Source organism: Myotis lucifugus, unplaced genomic scaffold, assembly GCF_000147115.1.
Source record: "Myotis lucifugus unplaced genomic scaffold, Myoluc2.0 scaffold_406, whole genome shotgun sequence".
NCBI lineage: Eukaryota > Metazoa > Chordata > Mammalia > Chiroptera > Vespertilionidae > Myotis > Myotis lucifugus.
The window spans coordinates 486,949-505,102 of NW_005871454.1; the positions used below are offsets into that span (position 1 = coordinate 486,949).

Consider the following 18,154-nt stretch of genomic DNA (forward strand, 5'->3'; position numbering starts at 1 on the left):
ATGTCCCACACACAGGGTTAACCCAATTTCAGACTTCGGTTTTAATTGCAAAGCTGCCCAGGCGCTGACTCTGCCCCTACTTGCCCCTCCCCTCCCTCTTCTTCCGCTCCACCCCGACACGCCTTCTCCTGGAGGTGCAGAATTGGGTCAGGCCAGCGTGGGGCATTCCGCCAGGAGGAAAGCAAGTGTCCTTCCACCACCACCACCCCTCCCCCGGGCCTGCTTCACTCGAGAGGGTTGGTGGAGGCAGTGAGGCTCTCGGCCGGGCCAGGCTCATTGGGGGCGGGGGCGCCCCTCACCGTCTGGCCCAGGGTGCCCCCGCGTCGGGTACTGGACATCTCGGGAGCCGGTGCCTTCCAACAGCTTGGCGATGAAGCCCACGCCGGCCAAGCGCAGCAGGCCGCCTCCGGCGCACGCGTACAGCACGGGGTTCACGCTGCTGCTCAGGAAGGCCAGCGCGATGAGCACACGGCGGGCCAGGAGCAGCCGCGACCCCACGGGCCCCTTCCCCGCGACCTTGCCCGCCAGCGCGCGGCCGGCCTCGGCCAGGTTCACCATGTGGTAGGGCAGCCAGAAAGCCGCGAAGGTCAGGATGATGAGCACCACCAGGCGGCCGGTGCGGCGGCTGCGGCGGAAGCGCCGGGCCCGCAGCCTGCGCCCGATGTCGGAGTAGCTGGCCACCACGGCCAGGAAAGGCAGCAGGAAGCCGGTGAGGGCCTCGAAGAGCAGGTGGAAGGCCCGGTGTCTTTCCGTGTCGTATTTCGGGAAGCAGATTAGGCTCCTGTTGTTCGGGTAAGGTGCCACGGTGCGGTATACGATGACGGGCGTGGCCAGCAGGACCGACGCCGCCCAGATGATTGCCAGCAACCACCTGGCAACCGCCTTGGTGCGCAGCTTCTGGGACACAAAGGGGCGGGCCACCGCCAGCGAGCGGTCCAGACTCATGGCCGTGATCAGCAGGACGCTGGCATACATGCTGACTCCGCAGACATAGTGGAACAGGCGGCAGCCAGTCACTCCAAAAATCCAGGTGCCTCGGGCCACGGAGTGGAGGAAAAAGGGGGCAGTGAGCAAGACGGCCAGGTCAGCCAGGGCTAAGTTCAGCACCAGCAGGGCAGTGACAGAGCGCTTTCGCATCTTTACCAGGATGCTCCACACCACAAAACTGTTGCCAGGGACCCCCACCGCCAGAGCCAATGACAGTAGGGTGATAGCCATGACACCTAGGGAGGTGGGTCCTGCAGGAGATGTAGTGTTCGTGGCCATTGCAAGGATCTGGAGGGTGAGGTGGACATGTGCATGAGGGTAGGGATCCACGGGTTTTCTGACACCCTGGACACACCTAGCCCGAGTTCAAGTCTTTCTCTAAATCAGCAGCATCAGGTGCACCTTCACAATATACTGTCCTCATCACTGCCCACTAACCTATCTTAAGGGATCTGGCTGAGTAGAAAGACAAATTGCCTAACTGAGCCACAGAGCTCCTTCCTGCCCACAGACCCAATTGCAAAATACAAAGCAACAGCAGCAGTAGCATGTCTGGACCCTTTCTGCCTCTTTCCCTTAGGAGACCCTCAGATTCAGTGCCAAACTGGGGAGATTTCCTTCTCAGTGCTGCACCCCTTAAAAGGCTAACTGCTCTGTCCCTTGCCAAGTCCTTAGTCCCCTCAGTCCCACTGGTGTCCTCCAATCCCCTACCCACTCTCCCAGAGATGCCCAGGGTCCACCAGGAATAACAGGGATGGGCAGGAGTTCATGGAGAGGAGAGAAGGACAAATCCTCCCAAGTCCTTTTACCACTGGTCAGGCTCTTTTGGAAATTCCTTTGTACCTTCTCTCATGGCTGCACCCCAGCCCTCCACCAAATCCCCTACTCCCAGGGTCCTTACTTACTGGCTTTGCTGGGTACTGGTTGGAAGCTGGCGCCAATCCCAGGATCAGGGCAGAGTGGTGTAGCCTATCCCCAGATCTGTCTCGGTGCCAGGGGTCTGGACCCAGGTCTGGATGCTGTCAGCTAAGTCAGCCGGAGAGGAAGTACCACAGGGCAGGGGGAAGACACATCTTCCTGAGGGTGGGGCTGAAACTCCTGCCCCCTCCCTTCCCTTCAGTAGGAGGGAGGATAGTCTTTGTATTCTAGAAAAGGCCAGTAGGAAGGAGAACCCTCAGGGGTGGGACCAGATGAGAAGCGCCCAAGAATGGGAAGGGAGAGGGGAAAGAGGGGTACAGGAGTGAGTAGGCTGGGGTGTGGCCTCATATGCAGGTCTAGACTGGATCATTGAACAGAATAATAACGTGTGTCATATAGGAGGAGGAGGGAGGGAAGCCAGAAAGGGGATTTGGCTTGGATTGGGATGGCAGAATGTTGAGTATATTTATACAGTAATTTGTATGAACAAGTAGATTTTTAGAGTAATAGGAAATGTAGGTTACAGCTGTGGTTAGGTTCCAGGTTTGGGTTGTAACATCATGACTTAAAGAGGTCAGCACCTTGTTCTTGGCTTGGGTTCAAGCCATGAGTGGAATTGGAGGGAGAAGTCCCTCTTCCAGCACCCCAATCGCTCCCTTCACTGAAAAGGGTTGGTTCCATTCTAGGGCAATCAATTTTCCCTTCTCTTGGTAGAAGCCAAAGCCCAAAGGGTCTCCTTAGTATCACACAGAATGCCAGTTTCTTCCCCTTCCCCCAACCATTTGCCTTGTGCTTGCCCATGTGGCTACCCTGACACATGAGTTTGGATTTAAAATCTGGGCACTGGGCAAGGTCAGCACTGCCTTTTTCCTACCTCCCCACAGCCAACTGTCCAGTCCCACCATATAGAAGTAGAGGCTGAGCATAGGGAACAGGCATGAGGGAGTGAGGGAGAAGGTGCTTCATGCCTGCCCTGCCAAGAGGGGAAACCAGGGCCATGGCAAGGGTCCCTCTTCCCTTTTCTCCTCTTCTTGAACTCTCCTGCAGGAGCTAAGAACTGAAAAGTCTTTCCTTCGATCTGACCATGAGCCTTTCTGCTTCCCTTCCAACTCTGTCACTCTCAGGAAATGTGCGGAGTGTAATAGTGGTCACGGAACTTCCTCACCCTTTGCAGTGCCCCCACTTTGTCTGCTTTGAGAAAAGCCAGAGCAGAGTTCACCCAGTAGCTGTCAGGCGGAGGATATGACGAAAAGAAATGGACTGAAACCACAGCAAGTGGGGAGAGTGGAGGAAGGGCTTTCTGACCACAGAGGGTGTGTGAGTCGGGAAATATGTAACAGAGGAAGTTAGGGACCCTCTTCCCCCATGCGTGAGGGCAAGAGGAAGCCTCTGCAAGAAGCTCTGGGGCCAATCAGAGGATCCTTCTGACACAAACTGGACTGTCTTTGCCTCCTCTCCCAAGCTGCTCCCCATTTCCATTCTGTCAGTGACCTTCCTTCTTCCACCCTAGACTAGACACTCTAAGCATACCTGGCCCCCAAGTCCAGAGCTCCAACCCCAACCCAACCCGTTTTGGTGGCCCTGGCGTGACCCTGAGGACTGGGTTTCCTTTGCTATGTCTGCATCTACCTGGGTGGTGTGAACAGTCACTAAGGCAGAACATGGGGTAACAGTCAGGTTGACCAGAACTTAACAACCGTCTTGGTTTGCCAGGGACTTAGGAGACTGGGATAAAAGGCTTCCACTGCTAAAACCGCGAGTTGGTCACCCTAGTAACCACATGGGTGTGCACGTGGATGTCCCCTAAAAAGAATTCCATCCTGCACCCCAAACTCAAAAGTATCAGGATCCAGAAAAGTTTTGAGGCCTAGAGGTAAAGAAATTCCAAAAGACGGGATCTGGGAAATATCGGGGGGGGGGGGGGAGGGACAGATGAGGAACAGCTAGCAGTCAGGAGGAGTCAAGATTTGGCAGAGAGAAAAAGGAGAAAGGAGAGGTGGTGCCTCCCTGAAAAATTCTTCCTGTCCTCCAGACACCCACACTCTTCCTCATACTCCCTCATCTCCAAGCCCCAAACGTCCTCTGGCTAAGTGAGTGCCTGCTCCTGGGCTCCTTTTGAGTCAGGGGACCTTTAGGGGGGGGGCGGGGGGGGGAGGGGATTCAAAGAGGAAGCTAAGTCTCAGACTCCCAGGGCCCCTCCCCCGCTGCACCAACCACAGGGCAGAGAGGAAAACTCTCCTTTTCAACCCACAGATTGACTTTCACCTTCCAGGGCCAGTCTCCCCACCCCCACCCCCTTCTTGGCTCTTATAGACCCCAGAGAACGGATCCCATCCGCACCCCACACCCAAGCACCCATACCTTTCTTTCCTCTTTCTCCCTTGATTTACAGAGTGGTTGTATGTCCTGAGGGAAGTAGGCCACCCGAGCTGGGGAGGACGGCTCAAGATGCCACTGAAGGCTGCCGCTGCCCAGCCGTGGCCTGACCCCAGGGGAACCAGGTGGCTTCAGTACACCTCAGGCATGCTGACCCTCGGGAGCGCACACTTAAGCCATGGTGTAACGGCTGCACAGGGTCTTTCACAATGATTATTGGCAACAAATTAACAGCTCTGGCACATGGCACATGCCAACCTGCAAGTGCACAATGTTCATTAGCATGAACCATCACCCCTGGCAATCCCTCAGTTTGGAGGAACCTGGGCCTGCCCCAGGTGCATAATTCTGCCCCCACAGATCCAACTGGTCAGAGGCTGCCCAAACGCTCCCGAGTGCTCTCTGAGTTCTGAGGGGTGATGGAAGGGGACAGGGAAGAGCAGGATTTGGTGTCAAGGGCCCCATTCCTGACTGTCCTTGGCCGCCCCGCCCCCCGGGTCTCCGTTGCCCAGGCCCAGCCCCACCACTCTGAGCCGAGGGGTAGTTCGGAGCTCCATGGTCCCCTCCCTGGAGCGGCCGCCTCCTCGGGCCTCCCCAGAGCCCTCAAACAGCCGCGTGAGGAAGCGGGGACCCGCGCGGGGCAGCAGATCCCCCGCGGTGAAGAGGTAGAGCACTGGGTTGACGCTGGAGCTGAAGAAGGCCAGAGCCGTGGTTCCGGCTCGCGCTGCCTGGCTTGCACCGCCCTGCTTCGCCAGGGCCCCTTCGGGTGGCGCCATCGCGGCCATCGCCTGCACAATGTTGACCATGTGGTAGGGGGCCCAGAGCAAGCCGAAGGCCAGCACGATGGCGCTCACCAGCCGGCCCACCCGCGTGCCCTGCCGTCCGGAGCCCCAGCGGGCGCCCCGCAGCCGCGCCAGCGTCACGCTGTAGCAGCCGAGCACCAGCCCGAAGGGCAGCACGAAAGCGGTCAGAGTCTCCAGGCTCAGGTGGACGGCAGCGTGGGCCCGCGACGGGTGGCACAGCTGGCACAGGCTGTCCCCCCAGAGGTGGCGGTAGACGGCGGCCGGGACGGCGAGCAACAGGGCGGCCAGCCAGACGGCAAGCAGCAGGCGGCGGGCCAGGACCGGGCTGCGCAGCCGGGGCGCCAGGAAAGGGCGGGTGACGGCGAGGCAGCGCTGCAGGCTGAGCAGGCTGGTGAACAGGACGCTGGCGTACATGCTGAGCGCGCACACGTAGTACACGGCCTTGCAGCCCAGCTGGCCCAGCGGCCACGCCTGCCTCACCAGGAAGGCCACAAAGAGCGGCGTGAGCAGCAGCACGGCGCCGTCGGCCAGCGCCAGGTGCAGCACGAGAGTGGCCGCCAGCGGCCGCCCCCGCGCCGGCCGCCAGCCCGCCAAGCTCCACACCACGAAACCATTGCCGGGCAGCCCCAGCAGCGCCGCCAGCAGCAGGAAGGCCGTGCCTGTGGCCCGTGAGGCCGGAGAGCTCAGCAGCGTCTCGTTCCCTGGGGGGCGGTAGCAGTCTGTCATCCTTCTGTACCTACAGGGGGCTGGAAAGGGCCATGGGGCGCATTCAGGGGCTGGGACAAAAGCCAACGTTACCCCTGAGGCCAGGTGAGAAGGAAAGGTGCCTCCCTCGCTTCCCTGAAGCCTGCCTCTCTTCTGTCTGGGAGCCTTGGCTTCCTCTGGGACCCCAGCCCCAACTCAAACACTACTTCTTGGAACCCAGGTCCCCTGCTCTCAGTCAGCTGAGCTCCCCAGTCCTGACTCCCAGGCTGTCACCACCTCCACCTCCACTCCTCGACCCTTCTTTGTCCAGCCCCTTCCCTCTACCTCAGGGCAAACGTGAGAGGTGGTGAGTAAGGGCACTTGGGCAGATCTACTTACCCAGCTGCGAGCTAGCAGGGTGGGGGGCCCGCAAGGGGCCTAGGGAGGCTGCAAGGCAAAGCAGCAAAGGTCTTGGTGCCTACTCCTGTCCCGTGCCTGTCAGATTTGCAGAGGGTGAGGCGAGAATGGGGAGGGGCAAGGTGGGGCCTTTCCCGGGGCCCCTCCCTCACCATATTCCTTCCCATCACTAACTCGTCCGGGCATGTGAGGTCCTGCCTCCCAGGAAACAGGAGAAGCTGAAGGGGTGCAGATAAGGTTCCCTGGTTGTGTAGGTGGGTAAGTAGGGACACTGCTGAATCCTGACCCTGGGTCCTGCTTCTGTGCTGATCCCTCCCCCAGCTCTGGTCCCAACCCTCCTAACCCTGCAGCCTGATGCTTTCTGGCCTCCTTGGTCTGCACCCAGCAGGGAAGGTGACCCAAACTACTCACTTTCCCTGCTGCTCTTTCTTTGCCTGTTTCCAGACTCCTGACCCTGCTGAGCCACCTTTTCCCTCAGCTCCTACCTACCCCTCTTGCCTCTTGCCGTGGGCCCTGCCCCAGTCATTCCACCCTCAGGGCTCTCACTGGGCTGTCAATGACCGCTTTCAGGGTAAAGCATGGTGCCAAGTCCTGTGGGGTCTGGGGGAATGCATGGAGGTGTAAGGGGCATCTGACCTGGCTGAGGAGTTACAGCACACAACCATGAAGAGACCACATTACTAGGCTGCATCAGGATACAAGACAAGAAAAAGGGAAAGGTTGCAGTGGTAGAGACAGGCTAAAAAGAAGCCTTCTCTGGTGGAGAAGTCCGGCAAAACTTGGAAACGAAGAAATTTGAGGGGACCTAGTTCACTGATAAAGTTGATCCCTCAGTCAACAGCCAGAACTGGGGGTTCCTTGGGAGCCAGGACACCAGTACTGTCTCCATTTGGGTTCCCTCCAAAGCAGAGTCTGAGTTAAGGGCATGATACAGGTAATCCTGTACTCATTAAATATAACTGAACAGAACTTCAGAGACCTGTGGAATAATATTAGAGATCAAACAGAAGTGTAACCGAAGTCCCAGAAGAAGAGTGGAAGAAAGTCAGATGGAAAAGGACAAGAACCATATGATTTCACTCATATGTCGGATATAAAACAGGAAGCAACAAACAAACCCATAGACACAGCAGTACAGCTTGGGAAGCAGGAGTGAGAGAAGAGAGGGAAGAGGAAAGCCAATAAGAGCGTTATTGCGCTCCTTCAGTAGGCATCAGGAATGTCTAAGAAGTGCAGACTGAAAGGTCCCAGGTTCGATTCCGGTCGAGGGCATGTACCTGGGTTGCGGGCACATCCCCAGTAGGAGATGTGCAGGAGGCAGCTGATCGATGTTTCTCTCTCATCGATGTTTCTAACTCTCTATCTCTCTCCCTTCCTATCTGTAAAAAATCAATAAAATATATTAAAAAAAAAAAAAGAGCGTTATTGCGCTCCTTCAGTAGGCATCAGGAATGTCTAAGAAGTGCACAGAATGAGAACGAGGAGGCATTGACGCTCCTGTACACACTTGTAGCCTGCACTTGCCAGGGGGCAGACTAGCTGCCAAAGCTGCAAACGAGACTTCTGGGCAGGAAAGCAGAGACTTGCATTCAAGTGAGTTCATTGTCAGTGAGAGTCTGAGCTTCCACACAACTGTCCAGCACAACTGCAGCTGAAATCAGGGATGGGACATGGAGCACCGGAAGCTAAATTCCTGATGCCATCAGAGGACACTCCCCCTTCCCCCTTCACATCTCCTTCATGCCTATTAAGTGGCCAAAGGAGAAAAGTGAGAAATGCAGAGTGGCTGAAGCAGGCAGTTCTGCAGAATTAAATCAGGGAAATGTTGAGCCAGCTGCTCCCCTAGACCACGAAGGAAAGAGCAGGAAAGCAAGAAGTTCCTTGCCACGGGATCCTGGCGGTCCCTGGATCAGGACCCATCCTCTTCTACGCCCCACCCAGACACACTGCCTCACCTCCCATTTCTCCAAGCCCTGCCCATGATCTCACCCTCAGCCCCGCCTCCCTTTTCCTAATGCGGCAGTTTATGGATTTTTCAGTAGGTGGCAGTATGTGCAGCACAAGTCACATACTGTGGCTTCTATACCTAGAAATTCCCTCCATACAAAGAAAATCGCCATCCTCTTACATAGTTACCATTAACCCTCACATCACAAGCTGCCACCAGAGACAACACCCACACAAAGCTTCCCTGGCTTCTGCCTGGCAACTCTGGGCCTTAATCCTTCTTCCAGGACCCCATCTAGGCCCCTCCTCTCCTCCCTCCCCTGGGACTTTGCCCTTCCTACAGGCCCTCCAGGGGGCCAGAGTCCGGCTTGACTCATCCTCCACCTCACTGGGGCTGAGGTCCCAGCTCTGTAACAGTAAACATCACTTCAGCCCAGCACAGCGGAGAACAACCCAGCTCAGAATTCTTCTGCTCTTTCCCTACACCATGGAGTACCTTTCTGCCCTGAAACCCAGCAGCCTGGTCAGGTGATTACTGATCTTCCTCTCCACTCTCTAACTCTGGGGATAGCGGCAGGGAAACAAATCTCCACTCAGCCCCTTGGAAACTCATGAATCTGTACCCCTTCCCCTCTCCACTCCACTTTCCACAGTGGGCTTGTCCAGCTTCTACCACCCACCTCCACTCCATGGTCCCTCCCTCTCTCCCTCGGCTACCCTAATCCAAAAACCTAAATACCTCCCTCTCTAACTCTCCAGCCACCCCACCCCCATCATCCCCATTACACTCAGCAAACCCCTCACTCCTTGACCTTTTTTTCCAACTACCAGATCAGTATCCAATATGAGCTCTGAGTTTGGCCGTAGGGTCTGGACTTCACCTCCACCACCCCAGCGACCTTTCCGCGTCTGTGATCACAAACGGACCGTGCGGAAAGGTCTGACAGCTGCCACCCGCCAGGAACTGCTAGACAAGGTGAGTGAGCCAAGTCCCTGGGTTCCTGTCCGAGGGGCAGCCAAGGGGCTCAAAAAGAGTGAGAACTTGGAATGACCAGCAGGAAGGGCTGAGGTTATGCACCCCTCCCTCTGAAGACTAAAGCAGGGGGGTGAGCCCAGTGATCTCTGCTGCATTTGGGTCCATCTATTTTCCCCCCAAGGAGTTGGCTTTTCTTTGGGGATAGGGGAAGGAGTGGGAAGGGTTGGAGGGATAGGATTTAGAAGACAGTGTGGAGTGGCAATTTGTGTGACAAATCAAGTTCTAATCCTGATTCTGTCACCTCCTTTTGTCAAACCTTAGGAAGTTATTTAACCTATAAAAATGTCAATTTCTTTCTTTTCTGAATTTTAGAGGATATTTATTAAAGCTGGGGATGTGAAATAAGAAAGGCTTGGGGAAATGAGCCTAGGCTGGTCTGCTTTGGCTCACTAAGAAGTCAGAGAAAAGGGGGCCTTGGGGACAGGTTCAGGGGGTTGCCTGGGATGAATTGCCACTGCCCATTGCTGCCCTGTTTGCAAGCCTGGTAGGGTCCCTTAGAGTTTAGGAGATGCATGACTGTTAGGAAAGTGTGTGGGGGGGAGGGGGGGGAGGCACCACAGTGCTCCTGAGAGGGAGAGCACCCATTGGTGCCTTCATTTTTGAGGGGTTTTTAAAGGTTGGAGTTTAGGGGAGATCTTAGGGGCAGATCTCAATAGAATATTCATCAGCTTTATGTTGATCTACCAAATTGAGATTTATTCTCTTAACTTCATCTGCCCTTGGGTGTGGTTGGCAAATGGCACTAATTGAATTTGTCTCCTTAAGTAGGGTGATTTAAGCTGTTTACCCTCTGGTTGGGGAGAAGTCAAAATGTCAATTTCTTCATCTATAAAAAGGGAGTAATAATACACCTCCTTGGATTGTTGAAGAAAATAAAAAAGGATAGTGTATGTAAAGTGCTACCTGGCACTAGTAAAGACAAGAAGATTGTCATTATTACTGAAAATGGCACTGGAGAACTCTATGTAGGGAGTAGAGGAGCGAGGTGGGGGATAAGATTCCATTGCATCAGGCCCCATCAGCATAATGCCTTATGCCCATTCCCAAAGGATGGACTTCAAGGGAGCCTGGCTAGCTTTCCAATTCCTAATCGGGAGTGGCTTGGAGGGAAGCAGGGGGAAATAACAATGACATGGTAGGAGCAAATAGGAAAAAAGGTCAGCTCCTAGTGAGGGTCCCCCAGTGAAAGAACACTGAGAGCTGGAGCTGTTTGAAGGGATGGCAAAACACCAGGAAATAGAGTTGGGATATCAACCAGTGTCCTGAGCCAACCAGTGGATGCTGGGCAGCTGGAGAGGGAAGGCATGAGACAAGCTCTGCCATTTCTCTCCTGCTTCTTGCCACTGGGCAGGCACTGGAGACCCTGCTGCTGAGCGGAGTGCTAACCCTGGTGCTAGAGGAGGATGGGACTGCCGTGGAGAGCGAAGACTTCTTCCAGCTGTTGGAAGATGACACATGCCTGATGGTGCTGGAGTCTGGGCAGAGCTGGAGTTCCAGCAGGGTGAGGCCTGTACTGGGCTGCTATAGGCCACCAATCCTTTCTCTCTCTCCCAGGCCTCTCCTCCTGCCTAACCCTCATCTTGAGGGCAGGAGTGATGAGAGGTAAGGAGTTTTTAAGGACACCTTATGGTGGACTAACAGTCCAGGCAAGGGTGGGTCTGTCCCACTACTGATGGGGATTGATGGTGGATGTGAGGGACCATTGCACTCATGGGGGTGTTCTACAGAGTGGGATGCTGTCCTATGGCCTGGGCCGGGAGAAGCCCAAGCACAGCAAGGACATTGCCCGCATCACCTTTGACGTGTACAAGCAAAACCCTCGAGACCTCTTTGGGAGCCTGAACGTCAAAGCCACATTCTATGGGCTCTACTCCATGAGTTGTGACATTCAAGGACTCGGCCCAAAGAAAATACTCAGGTCAGACACCAAAATGTTTTACTTCTCCATCCCCATAGTTTCAGTCCCATAATTCCTTCTCCTGCACTCACCTAACCCATTAGCTCTCAATTATGGAGAGCCCCCAACCCTCCCCCTCCCCACCAGCTCTATGGCTTCCTCCTGGCCATCTGACTGCCTCTTGTCTCTGCCCTTCAGGGAGTTCCTCCGATGGACCTCCACACTGCTGCAAGGCCTGGGCCATATGCTGCTGGGAATTTCCTCTACCCTTCGCCATGTAGTGGAAGGGGCTACACAGTGGCAGCAGCAGGGTCACCTTCATCCCTACTGAGAAGGGGCTCGGAGCTTCTGCCCCTAGAGATGGCTGTAGGGACTGTGACGACATCCCGCTTAGGGACCCGCAGATAGTGCAGACTAGATAACTCACCTGGTTTTCCCACTGCCCTCTGACCCCATCAGCATAGTGCCTTACACCCCTAGCCTATACCCATTCCTGAAGAATGCTGTCCCTTCTTAGCCATCTTTTCAGCCTCCCACCTACCCTGAAAGCCACAACCTTGCCCCAGGCATCTTGACAGCACTCTGATTGCTGCTGCCTCTAGAGTTCTGACAACTCCTCCTTTCCCTGAGCTCCCCAGCGCGCTGAAGACAGCCCTCTTAAACTTTACCTTGAGATCTCTATTTCTCCATACCCTTCCCCCCCAAGAATAACAAAGACATTTCCAATACAAATATAAAAATGTTTACCAATAAGACTTTTGACTTCAATGACTTCGATTTAAATTAGTAAGGGGACAGGACAGATACTCCCTTTCCTCCTCCCCCATCAACACCCAGTCCCAGATCTCAAGGCCTCAGTCTTCAAGAATTGAGTTCAAAACCCGCCTCCGCTTGGCCACTGCCCCCTGTTGCTGTTCCCAAGCTTCTCGACGCTTCAGGAAGGTAGTCAGGGCCACATTTCGAGCCACATGGTGGCCAAAAGGGTCTTTTATCAGCTCTTGGTTCCGCTCTCCTGCAAAGGGAACCATTCATGTTCAGTATCAGCATGCAGTCACCACCTATGCTTGAAGAGACTCTACTTGGGGTGAAGGTCTCTCCATTTTACCTGGACCCTGGGTCTGACTTGAGATAGAGTTAACCCCTCATTCTCCAAAGAACAAACTGGGAGGAGGGGTAAGAACACAGAACTGCACAATCAACAGAGGGAAGGGGAGAGCAGACTGCTAAGCACCATGGCCAAGTCACCCTTTGCAACTGAAGTCTCTGCTGAATTTAAATCCATCCCCCAGCCACCCGGCTATTTGGAGTAAGGAAAGGGAAGTTTGGAGGTCCGAGAGACCTGCTGGTACTCACCCAGCTCAGCAGCAATTTCCTTCCGGGCCCCCAAGGCTGCTCCATTCCAGATGGCATCTAACACACGGCTGCCATGGCGACTGCAAGCCAGAGCCACATACTGTCCCTGCATTGAGACAGACAAGGTAGGTCCCTCTAGGGCAGTTCTTGAAAATGTGCTGGGGAGGGCAGGAGGGAATGGAGTTTCCATTTAAAGACTGAGTCAAAAGAGTCTAGGAAAGACAGTCTGGGGGAAGCTCATGTTCTCTAAATAGATAATGGCAGAGGAATCAAAGCAGAAGCCAGAGTCTAACCTTTAGGGTCTTGAGCACACGGCGGCGCTGCTTGCGCGTCACAGAAGGGCTGGTCAGGACGGCATCAAGCACATGGGAACCAGCAGGACTTTGGGCCAGAGTCAGAAGTTGTGGTCCCGTCAAGGCACCCAGACTTCGAAGTATAAGGCCAGGAGTGGAGAAGTGCAGCAGATGCTGGAGCAGTAGAGATCCGAGGACTGTCACTTCTCCCAGGGCCCTGGCTGCGCCCATTTCAACCTGAAGACAGGGATAGGAAATCAGGAGGTAGCCACCAAAATGCCACCTCCACTTGGATGAAGCCAGAGATCTCACCACCTTCACCTCCGTGGTGAGAGGCTTCCTAAGCCCCGGGAGACCTGGTCCCGAATCAGTCACTGGTTTGGCCTTTCCCCTACCTCACCTGGTGGTCCGCAGGCACTGCCCCCTCCTCCTCCACCAGTCCATAGTACACCTCATAAGCCATCAAAGTGGCAAAGAGAGGCACACAGGCCACTTGCCGGGAAGAGGGCTCTGCACAGTGGAATGCCTAGATGAGAAGACAAAACATAATGAATCTGAGAACCAATTTTAACGCTGAATTTCTAGACTAGGGAAAGCATTCAGGAGTGGTGAGAATGCCTTAACTTCACAAGAATATAAGCTGCATGAGGACAGGATCTCGTCTGCCCTGCTGTATCCCCAGCCTCTATACATATAACAGGGGTCAATAAATATTTATTCCTTCAATAAACTTCTCTCTTTGTTCCGGGAGACAATTTTTCATTCTAGGGCTATGAGATGGCTTTGGCTTCATTTCCCCTTGTTATCTATGAATTCCCTTAGCATTAAATCTCTTGGGGCCAGAGATACAATGACTAAAGATTCGATAAGTCTTAAGAGACAGAATTTGAACCAAGGGCATAAACGGGTTGCAAGTAACACCCACTCACCTCTAACAACAGCTGCAGAACCTGGGCTTGGTGGGTTCCAACTCTGCGGCAGGCTCCCACCAGGGCAACGACTACCCCTGGGTGACCCTGTGCCAGCACAGCTTCCAGGGCAGGACTCAGCTCCTCAAATACGGGGGACAGCTGAGGGGAGACATGGGGTAAAGAATCTTTGGCATTCTGGTAACTGTGGGCTAAGTTATTCAGAGAAATCTTTCTGCCAAAAACAACTAAAGATGCTAGATAAGACAAAAAGCATTGCCAATGTCAGGACTTTGGTTTGGCTGGATAAGAAAGGTCCAGAACAAGGGGGTAGTCTTAGAGGACCTGCCTCACATGGAGAAGGGACTTTAAATTACCATCCTGTCAGGGTAAAGGAGAATTCAAATCAAACCTTCCACTCTAACTCCCATGAGTTCCCAAGGAAGCGTGCCCGGGCACTAAGCAGCAAAGGAAAAGAGAAGCTACGGCAACAGCTCCAGTGCTCATCTGGATTTGTAGCCAAGTGCCCAGTCTGGCTGGGCCATGGAACCTCAAGCTGCTAACCTGGATTAAGCCAGTCTCCTGTTGGTACTGGCGTTTGAGAGAAGCCAAAACAAATCCTTTCTGGGAAGAAGACACCTTCACCCTATGCTCTGGGAAACCCCCAGGAATAACTTTTTAAGGGGAAGAGCCAGCACACAGTCAGAGATAGGCACACCATACATAAGGCCCAAGGAACAAGAACTAGTAGAAGCAACAGCGTACAGAAACAGACCCAGCCAAGTTCCCGACTCACGAGCTCAGGGGTAGTGACAGCATCTAGTAAACGCTGCAAAGGGAAGTTGGCAATAGGATGTGCAGCCATGGTCTGCAGCTGCCCTTGGAAGTGATCCTCAAAAAGGCTCTGGAGCCTCGGGGGCTCCAACACCAGCAGCACCTGCTCCAGAAGTCTGGAGCTCGTCTGATCCCGCAGAAATAGCAGTAGGGGGCTGGAGACAAGAAGGTAGTTTTAACTCCACTCCATCCAAAATACCTACACACCTCATTTATTATACACACCCCATCAATCCTGACCAATCCTGAGGCCAGACCTTACCTGCCATCTGCTGAGGAATTGCGGTTACTCAGATAGTCAATCACAGCATTACAGAGGTGGGCACACAACTGGGGCACTTTGCGGTGTAAGATCTGTAAGGCCACTTGAAAGCAGAAACTGGAGATCTTGTCAGTGATAAACACTGTTGTGAGAGAGCAGAAATAATAAAAGCAGCTTTCCCAAAATCCAGACGACCCGTACAACCTCAAACAACAAGGTACAAGGGACCATGGAAAAAGGGTCTACAGAGTCTTTGCAACACAAATCAGATCAGATGTGAAAAGAAGACTGATCTAAAGAAGGGCCTTATTCGAAGATAATCACCTCCAGAAAAGTAGATCCTAGACCAGCCGTGGGCAAACTACGGCCCGCGGGCCGAATCCGGCCCTTTGAAATGAATAAAACTAAAAAAAAAAAAAAGACCGTACCCGTTTATGTAATGATGTTTACTTTGAATTTATATTAGTTCACACAAACACTCCATCCATGCTTTTGTTCCGGCCCTCCGGTCCAGTTTAAGAACCCATTGTGGCCCTCGAGTCAAAAAGTTTGCCCACCCCTGTCCTAGACCCTCCTCCTACTTCCCTCCTTACCAGCAATGTCCTTCAGAAAGCAGGAGCTCAGGTCCTGAAGACAATTCAAGAAGGATTCAGGAACCTCAAAATCAGTTGGTTTACATTCCCGAGCTGGAGTTCTTTGTGCTTCTGAAGGAAAATCAAGTGGCAAGACCACAAAAAAACCATGCCAGAGGGAGAAGAATTCCACAGGTCAGGAATTTTCAACCTTTTCCATTTCATCGCACCCATAAACAAATTACTAAATTCTGTAGCACACCAGAAAAAATGTATTTTGCCAACTGACAAAAATATAAGTAAAGTTTTGATTCATTCACACTGGACAGCTATTGTTGTGTTAGGTGGTGCCTTTTTTTATTTGACAATCTAAGGGAAAAGAGGTCAGTGCCCCTGACTAAATAACAGGTATCACATGTTTTAAATATTCTTTTTTTTTTTTTTAAATATATTTTATTGATTTTTCACAGAGAGGAAGGGAGAGAGATAGAGAGCTAGAAACATCGATGAGAGAGAAACATCGATCAGCTGCCTCCTGCACATCTCCTACTGGGGATATGCCCGCAACCCAACCCAGGTACATGCCCTTGACCGGAATCGAACCTGGGACCCTTCAGTCCGCAGGCCGACGCTCTATCCACTGAGCCAAACCGGTTTCGGCTGTTTTAAATATTCTTGCAGTGTGTCACAGCACACCGGTTAAAAATCGCTGGCAGAGATGAACAAGGGTTTACCTTAGAAATGCAGAACACAACTGAATTTCTCTTCTCATCTAGATGATGGAATCGAGACCACATTTCTGTTTCAATTTGTCTGAGACACTTCAACCAGCTTTCCCATGGACCATGGGAGATAGTCCAAACTCCTTAGCCAGAAATTCAAGATGTTCCCAAAATCAGGCCTTATCTAAATTCTCTAACCTTATTTCCCAGTTTTTAAAAATGTAGGTCACTGCCTATGAATGAATCACGAAATCAATTTCATGGGTCTCAACCAGCACCTTTGTAATGGAATAGAACAGAATACAAAAGAAAAGAAAATATTAGAGTGGTTTGCATGTAGTAAGGGTATTATTTCCTGATCTTTTGCTTACATCCAGTATGTGTCTACATATACATGTACACTGAGTCATGGTTAGCTTTCCCTAAACACACCCTGCCTCTGGGCTTCTGTAGCACACTAATCTTTGGCCAGCTAACCCTGTCCTAACTTTTGTTAGTTCTTCAAGGTCGTGAAGACTTACTCTTCTGCCACCATCTCCTCCTGAACTTCCTAAACTCTCCTTTCCTCCCGGCCCACTTCCCTCTCCTGTAATACTTACCAGGTGACCGGGAGCCCCGGGGTCTGGCTCTCTCGGACTCCAGAAGAGTCCCTCCTAACACCTGCAGCAGAGTTCTGACCACGAAGCTGCCATGTGTGTCTCCACAGTAGAAAAGGAAATCATCACACACCTCAGAGGCTAGTCCCAGCACCAGCTCCTCCAGGGTCTCCAAGGGAGGCACCGCCTCCTCCTCCTCTGCCTCCTCCTCCGCACAGCTCCCCAACAATCGGGGCAGCTGCTGCAAAGCGCTCTGCAATACGTGGACCCCACACCGGTGACAGGCCACAGAGCGCAAGCTGGGGCGCAGAGCAGCCAATACTCCACACAGAGGTTTCAGGGTGCTGTACCCCAACAGTTCCTGCAGCATCTCACTGCCAGTCCTGTTTGTGGCCAAGGCGAGGGCCTGAGCCTCCACTTCCTTCAAAACATTGTGCACCATCAGCTCTGGGAAGACAAAGAAATATTTTATTTATTTATTTATTTATTTATTTATTATTATTATTTTTTAATATATTTTATTGATTTTTTACAGAGAGGAAGAGAGAGGGATAGAGAGTTAGAAACATCAATCAGCTGCCTCCTGCACACTCCCTACTGGATATGTGCCCACAAGCAAGGTACATGTCCTTGGCCGGAATCGAATCCGGGACCCTTGAGTCCACAGGCCGACACTCCTTCCACTGAGCCAAACTGGTTAAGGCTATTTTTATTTTTTGATTAAGTTATTACATGTGTCCTTATCCCCACATTAACCCCATCCCCCCCACTCATGCCCTCACTCCCCTGGTGTCTGTGTCCATTGGTTAGGCTTACATACATGCATACAAGTCCTTTGGTTGATCTCTCCCCCCTTACCCCCACCCTCCCCTACCTTCCCTCTGAGGTTTGACGGTCTGATCGATGCTTCTGTCTCTGGATATATTTTGTTCATCAGTTTGTGTTGTTCATTATATTCCACAAATGAGTGAGATCATGTGATATTTCTCTTTCTCTGACTGGCTTATTTCACGAAATATTTTAAAGAGACTGAGAGGAGGTTATGTTCCATCACTTAGCCCAGGGGCTGGGAGCGAGGAAGAGGACACGGGAGATGAAACAGTCCCCCGCCCTGGGAACCCACCACAAGGTCCTTGCCTGCACTGAATTTTATGCCCAGGAAACCCCGCTCCTGGTCCCACCCGGAAGAGCCCACCCACCTCGTTCTTCTCCGGCCTCCGGGGCTTCTTTCAGCGCCAACAGCGCCCGGCGGAAGTACCCCAGCGCTTCGGGGCTCAGGTGAGGGTGCGCGTCCAGAGCCGGCGGCGAGCGCCCGTCCGGGGGCGGGCAGGGCTGTCGCTCGCGGCCTGAGGAGCGCCCCAACACCTTGGCACCGCGCCCCCGTTTGCCACCAGCTGGGAAACGGCGCCCGGCCTTGTGGGGGGAGCGCGGCCCCAGCCCCATGGATGCTCCGGTCCCGGTCAGCCCGCAAAAGCTGCCGCGGCGGCGGCGTGAGCGCGACCCGCCCCCCTATTGCTGCTCCCGGCGAGGGTGGAACGCGACGCTCAGG

The 18,154-nt window shown here is 53.4% G+C and overlaps 5 protein-coding genes across 10 annotated transcripts in view; 2 read left to right on the top strand and 3 right to left on the bottom strand.

Moving 5' to 3' along the window:
- Positions 1 to 17: 17 nt before the first annotated feature.
- LTB4R (leukotriene B4 receptor) lies at positions 18 to 3,805 on the bottom strand. The gene is given in 3 exon segments (XM_006102225.3): positions 18 to 341; positions 343 to 1,275; positions 1,893 to 3,805. Coding segments are annotated over 2 exon segments (1,041 nt in total). The 5' UTR covers positions 1,267 to 1,275; positions 1,893 to 3,805; the 3' UTR covers positions 18 to 224.
- A 671-nt stretch (positions 3,806 to 4,476) lies between these two features.
- Positions 4,477 to 6,312, bottom strand: LTB4R2 (leukotriene B4 receptor 2). Its single transcript, XM_023743686.1, has 2 exons — positions 6,168 to 6,312; positions 4,477 to 5,830 (listed from the first exon to the last, which is right to left on the bottom strand). Exon 2 carries the CDS (start codon positions 5,808 to 5,810, stop codon positions 4,734 to 4,736), a length of 1,077 nt encoding a protein of 358 aa, XP_023599454.1. The 5' UTR covers positions 5,811 to 5,830; positions 6,168 to 6,312; the 3' UTR covers positions 4,477 to 4,733.
- CIDEB (cell death-inducing DFFA-like effector b) lies at positions 5,756 to 11,889 on the top strand. Of its 5 annotated transcripts, XM_023743683.1 has the most exons (6): positions 6,118 to 6,135; positions 8,476 to 8,660; positions 8,964 to 9,108; positions 10,520 to 10,669; positions 10,896 to 11,086; positions 11,264 to 11,889. In XM_023743683.1, exons 2-6 carry the CDS (start codon positions 8,620 to 8,622, stop codon positions 11,394 to 11,396), a joined length of 660 nt encoding a protein of 219 aa, XP_023599451.1. In that variant the 5' UTR covers positions 6,118 to 6,135; positions 8,476 to 8,619; the 3' UTR covers positions 11,397 to 11,889. The 5 variants fall into 5 exon arrangements, with proteins under 5 accessions (XP_023599452.1, XP_023599451.1, XP_023599453.1 ...); XM_023743684.1 differs by lacking the exons at positions 6,118 to 6,135; positions 8,476 to 8,660 and adding an exon at positions 5,756 to 5,894; XM_023743685.1 differs by lacking the exons at positions 6,118 to 6,135; positions 8,476 to 8,660 and adding an exon at positions 6,345 to 6,439.
- Positions 11,790 to 18,105, bottom strand: NOP9 (NOP9 nucleolar protein). 2 transcript variants are annotated; one of them, XM_006102227.3, is made up of 10 exons: positions 17,805 to 18,105; positions 16,609 to 17,052; positions 15,309 to 15,419; positions 14,716 to 14,857; positions 14,416 to 14,608; positions 13,641 to 13,781; positions 13,112 to 13,237; positions 12,712 to 12,948; positions 12,419 to 12,524; positions 11,790 to 12,077 (listed from the first exon to the last, which is right to left on the bottom strand). In XM_006102227.3, exons 1-10 carry the CDS (start codon positions 18,046 to 18,048, stop codon positions 11,920 to 11,922), a joined length of 1,902 nt encoding a protein of 633 aa, XP_006102289.1. In that variant the 5' UTR covers positions 18,049 to 18,105; the 3' UTR covers positions 11,790 to 11,919. The 2 variants fall into 2 exon arrangements, with proteins under 2 accessions (XP_006102289.1, XP_014323113.1); XM_014467627.2 differs by having other exon boundaries at positions 11,792 to 12,077; positions 12,419 to 12,576.
- The window catches only part of DHRS1 (dehydrogenase/reductase 1), a 12,440-nt gene continuing 12,332 nt past the window's right edge, over positions 18,047 to 18,154 (top strand). Inside the window, exon 1 of the mRNA XM_006102289.1 lies at positions 18,047 to 18,095. Coding sequence (XP_006102351.1) covers positions 18,047 to 18,095 — 49 coding nt within the window. The remainder of the gene's footprint in view (positions 18,096 to 18,154) is intronic.

Bases quoted from the DNA above. Each gene is read 5' to 3' on its own strand.
- LTB4R2 (XM_023743686.1), bottom strand. From the start codon at position 5,810: ATGACAGACTGCTACCGCCCCCCAGGGAACGAGACGCTGCTGAGCTCT.
- CIDEB (XM_006102229.3), top strand. From the start codon at position 8,200: ATGCGGCAGTTTATGGATTTTTCAGTAGGTGGCAGTATGTGCAGCACA. The intron at 9,109-10,519 runs GTGAGTGAGCCA...GCCACTGGGCAG, and splicing joins GCCAGGAACTGCTAGACAAG to GCACTGGAGACCCTGCTGCT. The intron at 11,087-11,263 runs GTCAGACACCAA...TCTGCCCTTCAG, and splicing joins GGCCCAAAGAAAATACTCAG to GGAGTTCCTCCGATGGACCT.
- NOP9 (XM_006102227.3), bottom strand. From the start codon at position 18,048: ATGGGGCTGGGGCCGCGCTCCCCCCACAAGGCCGGGCGCCGTTTCCCA. The intron at 17,053-17,804 runs GTGGGTGGGCTC...TTGTCTTCCCAG, and splicing joins GGAGGCCGGAGAAGAACGAG to AGCTGATGGTGCACAATGTT. The intron at 12,949-13,111 runs GTGAGGTAGGGG...CCCTGTCTTCAG, and splicing joins CAGTGCCTGCGGACCACCAG to GTTGAAATGGGCGCAGCCAG.